At 34.1% G+C, this 8891-nt stretch overlaps 1 protein-coding gene across 1 annotated transcript; it reads right to left on the bottom strand.

The window, feature by feature from the left end:
- Nucleotides 1–444: 444 nt before the first annotated feature.
- Nucleotides 445–5896, bottom strand: LOC149554546 (uncharacterized). Its single transcript, XM_089828591.1, has 2 exons — nt 4830–5896; nt 445–1142 (listed from the first exon to the last, which is right to left on the bottom strand). Exons 1-2 carry the CDS (start codon nt 5683–5685, stop codon nt 760–762), a joined length of 1239 nt encoding a protein of 412 aa, XP_089684717.1. The 5' UTR covers nt 5686–5896; the 3' UTR covers nt 445–759.
- Nucleotides 5897–8891: the final 2995 nt, after the last annotated feature.

Raw genomic sequence — 8891 nt, 5'->3', positions numbered from 1 at the left:
AATGAACACTGAAATAAATCCCATCAAGTTTAATTGTGCTAGTGGTACACACTTACCTATTAAATGCTACAGATACAATAATGTACGACTCACTAAATATATTATTGACTTAACATGTGGAGAGTCCTTTTAATTTCACCTAATTTTGCATATTAAAAAATAAAATAAAACACAACAAAATTATAGCTACCAATCAACTAATTTTAGAAAATAGTAAGAATTTTTATTTTTGAATGGTACATGTCCCATACTATATAAAAGCTATACCTTGTAACCAAAATTTTATTGTCGACTTAAAAAAATTAATTGACCTCCATTCAACCCATAACATCAGATTAAAAATTATTTTATTCTCTTATTTGATGTTTTTTCATTTTTATTATAAATTATTCCATAGAATATAAGGTTCTTGCCCTTAAAAATTGAAACTCCAAAATCAACACATTTCTATAAGATGAAAAACCCAAAAAACTATATTAATGTGCTCTAGTTATGGCATACTCACATGCGTGCATTTATGATGAAATCGCTACCTAAGCTAATAACTAGAAGAAATTGTAGCCCTTGAAGTTTCCCATGTTGTCATTGGCTTTTTTCCGGTGGATCATTTACATGTGGCTTCAGTTGCTTGATAGGAGATTACTTGGCATATGGATAAATGGAACAAAAAAATGTTGCTCTTCTATTGTCCAGTTGTTTTCTTAAGATTTGAAAAACAATAAATTCAATACTGATCAGTGGGACCTTTTGGTCTCTATTTTATTCGCGGGCCTTGCTATGGTGATTTTTGATACCCTTTTTTGTCTTGTTCAAGTTATGGTCATGACTGTCACATGAATTGGACCTCTGCAATAAGAGGGGATAAGAAGAAAACATTTTTTTCATAAACATGGCATCTCTTTCAACCTCAGATCTATCCTCCTTTGCATTACTCAAACTTCGTTGCAGAGATTCGATCTCTTTATCCTTCCTATGCAATTCCTTCTCCATGATAGCAACCTGCTTTCTCAGCCCTTCATCTTGTTCGTTTTTTATCTGGATTTCATTTGCTAAACTCCTGATTCTTTCCAAGTGTTCTTTCTCTAAATCTTCTCCCTGCAACTTTCTGGTTCTGCTTGCAATTTTATTTCTCTGAGCTCCTTCTGCAACAAGGAGGAAAAATAGTTGTTAGAATTCATTATATTCCATTTCTCTAGATCGAGAGGCTAAGAATAGATTTGGCATATTTAGATCCAAATAAAAAAACAAAAAAAAAACTTTATTTTATTGTTAGATAGATAGATAAAATTTTAACGTCCACGAGGCCAAAAATAGCCTATGGGACAACAAGACAACTCAAGCAGACTTAAGTAGCGCTGTTCGCCTCTTGTGTAGACTAATGATGAGCCCCCCCAATTGCTCAATGTACTCTTCGTTGAACAGGTTATGCCAAGAACTGTCACATATAGTATCCGCAAACTTATCCCTGCTATCCTTGTAGGCCTCACATTCTAGAATAAAGTGCTGTTCAGTTTCCACTTTCCCAGAATTGCAAAATCTGCAAATTCTCTCTTCCCAAGCCTCCTTTGGCCTCTTCCAACGCCCGGTCTCACAATGAAGTTGGTGAGAGTTGGTTCTCAGCTGAGCAATAAGAATTTTAGCTCTCCAAGAAATGTTGGCTCCTATGTACACTTTTTCGAGTTGATCACAAGTGGGGTTGAACTCATTTATATAATATAGTTTCTTCCTCCTAATCTCGCTTCCCCAATTTCTCTTGTAGAATTTCTCCATAACAAAGATCTTTATTTCTTTATTACTTGTGGGGCACATATTGAAATGAATATTCCATTTACTCATCCACTTGATGTTTTGTTGCATCCATGTCCTTTTTCGCTTACATAGTGTGTCACTAAAGACAACTTTCGGCCATCTATCCTCTTCCATTTTTTCGATTCTTTTTAGATAGCTTAAAAGGCGAACCATAGCAAGTGCCTCAATAGGCGCAGCCCCCATTTCACTTAGCATGATGTCATATGGAACAGTGCTTTTAATTTTAAACTTGCTTGTAATCAAGCGCTTTTGGATTCCTTCGATTTGTTTCCATTGTGCTATAGTAGTGCTGCTGGCCCATAATTCACACCCATAAAGAACAACTGGCAGCACAAGAAGACCAAACAAGGTTTGAATAGTTTTCCAATCCCACAACTCCGCTTCACGGCACCTATTCTGAAGAGCGTAGAAAGCCTTCCATCCACCTAATGTCCTTTTATACTTGCAGCTAGACCAGCTTAGTTTTTTGTTGAAATCGATGCCAAGGTATTTATATTCCGCAACTTCTTCGAGAACACTTCCATTGTAATAAAATTCATGTTGATGCTGTTTTTTATTATTAGAGAAAATCATAACCTTGGTTTTGCTGATATTGACTTGCATCCCCACCATTCTACAAAAGCGCTCAAGAGAAGATAGATGGTCTTGCAAACCCCAAGCAGATTTGGCAATTAAAATGAGGTCGTCCGCATATAGGAGTAGCTTTATAACAAATTCTCCTAGCTGAATGCCTTCACTCTCTTGCGTGTTTAACCACTCTTCCATTTTGTCAATATATAAACCAAATAAAGTAGGGGATAAAGGGCAGCCCTGTTTGACCCCGATATCGCTCCTAAAACATTCTGAAATGCCATCTGAAGTTCTGATTTTGACTTTCACCTCTTCGTACATTCTATGAGCAGCAGCTCTGAGATGCTTAGGAATCCCCAATTCTTCCATCCTCAACCAAAGCTTGTCTCTCGGAACGGTATCAAAAGCCTTTTTGAAGTCAACAAAGCAACAAAAAACCTCTTCTTTTTTCTCCCACTCTTTTTCAATAATGTGTCTCAGAGTGACACAGTGATCCACTGTCGAGTGCTTTGGCCTAAAACCAGCTTGCCCTTTAGCACGTTTATGATTTTCTTCTGCCCATTTGCTGATCCTAGTTTCTATCATACTGCCAAAAAGTTTAGCAAAGAGGGGATTGATCATTATAGTCCTGTAGTTGGAGGGATTGTTAACATCACCACTCTTAAAAAGTGGTATTGCAAGGCTGATTGTCCAATCTTTCGGAAACCCTTCCTGGCAGATTTTGTTGAAGATTTCAGTGATGTGCGGTGCAAGAGTTTTCATACCCCACTTCAAATATTCAGCTTGAAGCGCAACAAGGTCTTTTGCTTTGCCTCCACCCAACTTCTTAATCCCTGTCTCTATCTCTTGCACAATAAAAATATTTGTGGTATCATTGACCAAAGGTGGCTGTCCCACTCCACCCTCTTGTTCATAAAGTTTCTTAGCATAATCAAACGTTCATAACAGATAGAAGAGAGTCCACTGAGATTGGGAATTGTCATAAAATTGTGCACAAAGTTTTCTCTTTAGATAAAACTGAATGTTAAGGTAACCCACTTTCCAGCAAGGCCATTAGGATATACTTATCAAGACTATTGCATGCTTTCAGCAATTTTGCATTGAATTAAAACTGTAGTCCATTTACAAATTCAGATTCTTGCTTACACGTTCAGTTGAATGTATTAGCCATATACTTCTGTTTCATATAATTGTTTGCCATTTAAGTTCTGATGCTTAATTTTTATCCATACCTGTAGAAAAATCCTCTTTCCAGGAATCAGCTGTGTTAATAACTTAATAGTGTTTATCTCTACGACCCATCTTTATCAGTCACACATTTCAGCACCAATCTGACTGAGGCACCCCTAAACATGAAGTTTCCTTAATCAGTTTACCCCATTTACAAAAGATTCAGCAAATACTGTCTTATCAACAGTGCCATGTCAATTGAGTTTAAACACCTAGCTGTCAGAAATGACCCAAACAGTTTATTCCAGTCTTGTTCCTGGATACTCATGCCCATAAATTACAATGATAGCAATACAATTCTTAAGAACATTAGCTCTACGAAGGGAAACAAACACTAATGGTAATTGACTTTGTGTTTAAGCTCGCATTCAGCTCCATTCCTGTACACACTGATCAGACGAGGATGTACTTATGAGCAATAGTTGTATTTTCATATAAAGTAAAACTGAGAGCTAAATCAGAGATATACATGCCCAGATTCCTATGGTCATATGATAACTAATGTGGACAGACGCCACAGTTTTTTTTAGACTGCAGGACTCCGGTTGCCCTCCTAAAATTTGCAGTTAGTCTGATAAGTTTTTTGATATGATCGGCGATACTGTGTAAGGTGGGAGAAGACCGAACCATGTGACTTCGTACTTACGCTCTCACCAATCGAACTAAACCTCGAACAGAGTTGGTCACGTTGTTAAAGAGAAAAACAAATTCAATTTGGTGCTTTTAACAAGAAATCAACAACTTAGCCTACTATTGCAAGATTCTGAATTTAAAGTTTGAGGCAGTGGTTGGGTAGCAAGAGGGAAAACTACTGGACCTTTGGCAAGGCTCCATTGCCTCCTGCCACTTTAAGTTTCATTCCTCTCACCTCCCCTTCACAAGTGTAGATGAAAACTTAGATTGTGAGAAGGGGAGGCACTCCAGGGAGCTTTTCTGTAAGGAAAGTCATTTGTATATGGGCCATGAACCCCACCAACTCAAAATGAAAATCAAATTCATGTAGCCAAAAATACTAAATATAACAAATTGTTATGTTACCAGAAACAAATAAGGAAAACAGTAACGGCAATGTGACCAGAAACATCATATTTAGAAGTTGCGTATAAGAAATGACTACAATTGATGACCATGCCAGCTAAGGGCTTTAGGATGACATATCAAAGTAATAAAGTTGACATTCATTGGTTTAAAAAAACCCATATATAAATTGAACTACACACCTGAAGTATGCCCATTATCTAGCAGCCCACTTGATTGCCTGGAACCTATGTGAAGATTATCTAATTCACGCTTAATCCCCAAATAAAGCCTCTTCCATTTGTCCACCTCTCTCTCTCTGTTCCTTTCCTCATCAGCATATTCCTTGAGCATGTTTTTAGCATTAGACAGCTCCAATTCCTTTGCTCTAAGCTCTGCCTTCAAAACCTCGGTAACCCCCATGGCAGGCTCCTTTTTGTGACACAGCTGCTTTAGAACAGCATCCTTATCATCCACCTCCATCTGAAGCCTCAGTATCTCCTCAGTAACCTTTCTCAAAGCAGCATCAACATGTTTCTTCTCCTTGGCTTTAATGGCGGCATCTCTCTTGGAGGCACCCATCTCTAAAATTGCACTTCTCAGCTTCTCTTCCATCATCTTCTTCTGCCCCTTCATCTCTGATACCACTGATACAAATCTCTTGTATGCCAATTTTCTCTCTTCTGTTTCCTTGCCAAGTTTATGCATCAGCTCATCAATGGAAAGATTATTACACCCTGTTTGACTGTTTTCCATTCTGCTGTAGTTTTCACCAGTATTGAAATCTTCAATCTCTCGACTTTTGCTGGATTTTTCAAATTCTCTTAATGCATCAAGCTCCTGCATCAACTGCTTCCTTTCCTTTTTCCACGCTTCTTCTTTGGAAGCAAAGATTGTAAGTACCCTTTCATTGGCTTTCATGTCCTCCACTCTTTTCAACTTCATCTCTTCCACAGCACACGTAAGCTCTTCAATCCTTCTCTCATACCACTTTCTTGCATCAGTGAATCCCTCTGCATATTCAATATTTTTCTCATTAACTTCTCCTGAAGTCTCCATGACTAGTTATTATTATTCATGAGCTCAAGAGATTTTGTATCCATGAAATTGAGTCTGGACCAAAGAGGAAAGAAAATATTCTAAGCAATCCATATGAATCAGTAGAATTTTTGACTTGCATCGGACAAATGAATACTGTTCGGACGGCAAAATGCGAATATGGGATATGTTTATGAGAATGAGATTTTTTTGTGTGCTGTTGTCAGCAAGTTTGAGGCTCATGTTGCTTGTCCATTATCTGATATAATATTCTAGTGTTTAAAGAAATGGACATCAGACAAGCACGAAGGATTTTCTATACCATAATGTTCTTCTTTTGCTGCTTATGTTTAGTTATAATCTTCAAATGGAAGTAACGTTGACAAATTGTTGTAGAGGCTGCATACTTTTAAACTTTTAGGCTTAGTTAAGATTAACATTTAAGGTTTTTTTTTCCTTTTTTGGGTTTGTGTTTTATCATAAATTTATTGTTTTTCTGATGATCCTTCTATCTTGGATTTAAACTGTAATTTATTTCTAACATTCCTTTCAAGTCTTATCATAAGAGTTGAAATTCCGAGCTTGATTTGGCTTTGCTAATCTAGACTTTGATACACAGTTCAGATAGAGGTTGAGCCTAAGACATCCTATTTACTATTAAAATGCGCCACCCAAATGTGAAGAGTTCATCTTTGGATACTTTTTATTAAGTAATACTCATCCTTACTACATAGCTTGGTACTTTATATGCAGTTTTTTAATTTGAAAATTTAGGTGTTATATTTCTGTATATTCATTTTACTTAAGAGATTCTAAATACGAATTTAATTTTAGACAAGGCTTTTATGTCTTTAAATTTTTCTTCTTCTTCATTTTAATAGCTTTTTAAAATGCTAACTTTTATTAATACAAACATTACTATTGTTATAATCTTTTTATTATTGATATACTAATAATGTTGTCATTAATCTTGATAACAACATATTATGAGTTATTTTAGCTAATTATTATTCGACTTTCTATTAAGTCTTCATATGTGTCCATCTTCAGACAATATTGTAGTGACACCACAAGACACTATTATTCAATACATTATATAAAGGTATTCAATTTTAATTTAGTTGCTTGATTTTGATCTATTCATTTTAATTTATATTTATATTTATATTCTGGTATTTATATTTATTTTTGGACAAGTCAATTGTTTCTTTAATCTATTTGTTTTTATTTTTTATTTTTTAAAAATAAAATGCATGTAACCCTTATTAATATTATTATTGACACCTAAGATTACAAACCCTTGTTGAGACAACAAATCTTGAGTACACTAACTCCTACAGAAAATTATACTTCTTCAAGTTAATCAACAAATTTTCTTTCCTTATCTTCTCAAAGAACCTACAAATATGAATATATCCTCTTCCAATGTCTTATTGAAGATTAGAATACCATCCAAGTAAATAATACAAAATTACTAAAAAATTGTGTAGATACCTTGCTCATGAGCCCCATGAATGTGCTCAATGCATTGGTTAGTCCAAAGAGCATGACTAACCACTCGTACAACTCATCCTCAATAGTCCCACAATGTGTGTTACACTTTTTTGGACATTCTAATTTTTGTTGAAATTAATCATTTTTATGAAAATATGATGATTTAAGTTTTGAAAGGTCTCACTTGAAGGAGTAAGTTGAGAACGGTTAGATATAAGCCTCTTAAATGAAACTCTATTTGGGATAAATTTCTCTATTCCTTAGCCACACTTGTAATCAAGCCGTTGCACCCATTAAATAAATTACCAAAATATCACTTTGACATTAGTTTGTAGGGGGATCGCATGAATTTATTTGACAAACCCAAACGTAAGATGATAGCACTTAGAAATCTTCCCAATGATTATGATATATATATATAAAGGCTATCAAAAGTATAATTATTCACCTTCAATGACATAAAATTGGTATTATTATTTTGAATTTAAAAATGAAATAAAGTAATGAGATGTGTGGAAATGGATGAATTTTAGGATTATAATTTTTAATAATTATTTGGAATAAGAATTGATATATTGTCCTAATTTTTATAGATAATTTTTTAGCTGTTGAAAAATCTTGAAAATTAGGAGCCTAGTTCCCACCACAAAACTATATGGAAAGGAACTTATTTCCCTTTGAACTTAGATTATGTTATAGATAACATATATAGGTAGAACAATAAAAAATATAAATTGGCTTTAGACCTATATTTTCTCTTTTATAATGATTCAAATTTTAGCTCACTTGAAATCGATAGTTTTTATCTCCCACTACATTTTTCAAAATAAATCTATTCTAACCCAGATAAAAATTATACATTCTAGAAGATGACTATCTACTCTAGAATGTCATATGATTTTTAAATTTTTTAAATATGATTTAATATTTTTTTCTTCTCTAAATTGACATCTTTTTTAGTGTTAAATTACACACTTGTAAAAATTTTTAATTACAATATACTATATCTAATTAAAATAATATAAACTCTATATGAGAATATTCTTGACTCCGAACTCTATAAAATGGTGTTTATATCTTATTAAAAAAATAAAATAAAAAATGGTAAGAGTTATTGAAACACCACTTTTCTGAAATAAGTTTATTTCTTTAGTAATTGGATACAAACTAATATAAAACATACATTTAATAGAAATTTATAATTGGAAAAGTGTGAGAACATATATAACTTGGCTAGAATGAATTTATCTAGGTCATATGTTTGAACAAAATTGATTTGTAGATTGGGGGGGTTGAAACCCAATTTGAAAAAAACCACCAATAACATGCTACTCTTTTTCACTCTTTTGAAGTGATGCCATGTGAAAGGTCAACCCTATTAAAGGTTACAATACACACTGTTAAATGTGACCCTATTAAAGGATTTCAATCGCCCTATTAGGAGTGAGCCTTGTTAGAGGACTTTAGACCATTCACTTAGAATGTCACCCAGATAAAGGATTTACAAATGACTATTAGATCAACCTTAATCCAAAGGATTTTACCCTAGACTAATACAATTATTAGAGAATAACAATAAGGTTTGATCTAATAAAAAATTACAACTCCATTTGCAGATTACAGATCTCTATTCTAGTCCTCTGTGTTGCTTGGCCTTCATACATTTAATCTCTAATAGCTTGTTCACTCTTCAAGAATTCATACCCTTAAGCCTTCTTGCTTAACATACCAAT

Source organism: Cupressus sempervirens, chromosome 5, assembly GCF_028749045.1.
Source record: "Cupressus sempervirens isolate cs-2001-9-10 chromosome 5, ASM2874904v1, whole genome shotgun sequence".
Classification (NCBI taxonomy): domain Eukaryota; kingdom Viridiplantae; phylum Streptophyta; class Pinopsida; order Cupressales; family Cupressaceae; genus Cupressus; species Cupressus sempervirens.
Note: the sequence above shows the minus strand (reverse complement) of the source record. Positions and strands in the feature narration are given on the sequence as shown.

Coding starts and splice junctions, on each gene's coding strand:
- LOC149554546 (XM_089828591.1), bottom strand. CDS start 5,685: ATGGAGACTTCAGGAGAAGTTAATGAGAAAAATATTGAATATGCAGAG. Junction 1,143..4,829: donor AGATAATGGGCATACTTCAG/GTGTGTAGTTCA, acceptor TCCTTGTTGCAG/AAGGAGCTCAGAGAAATAAA.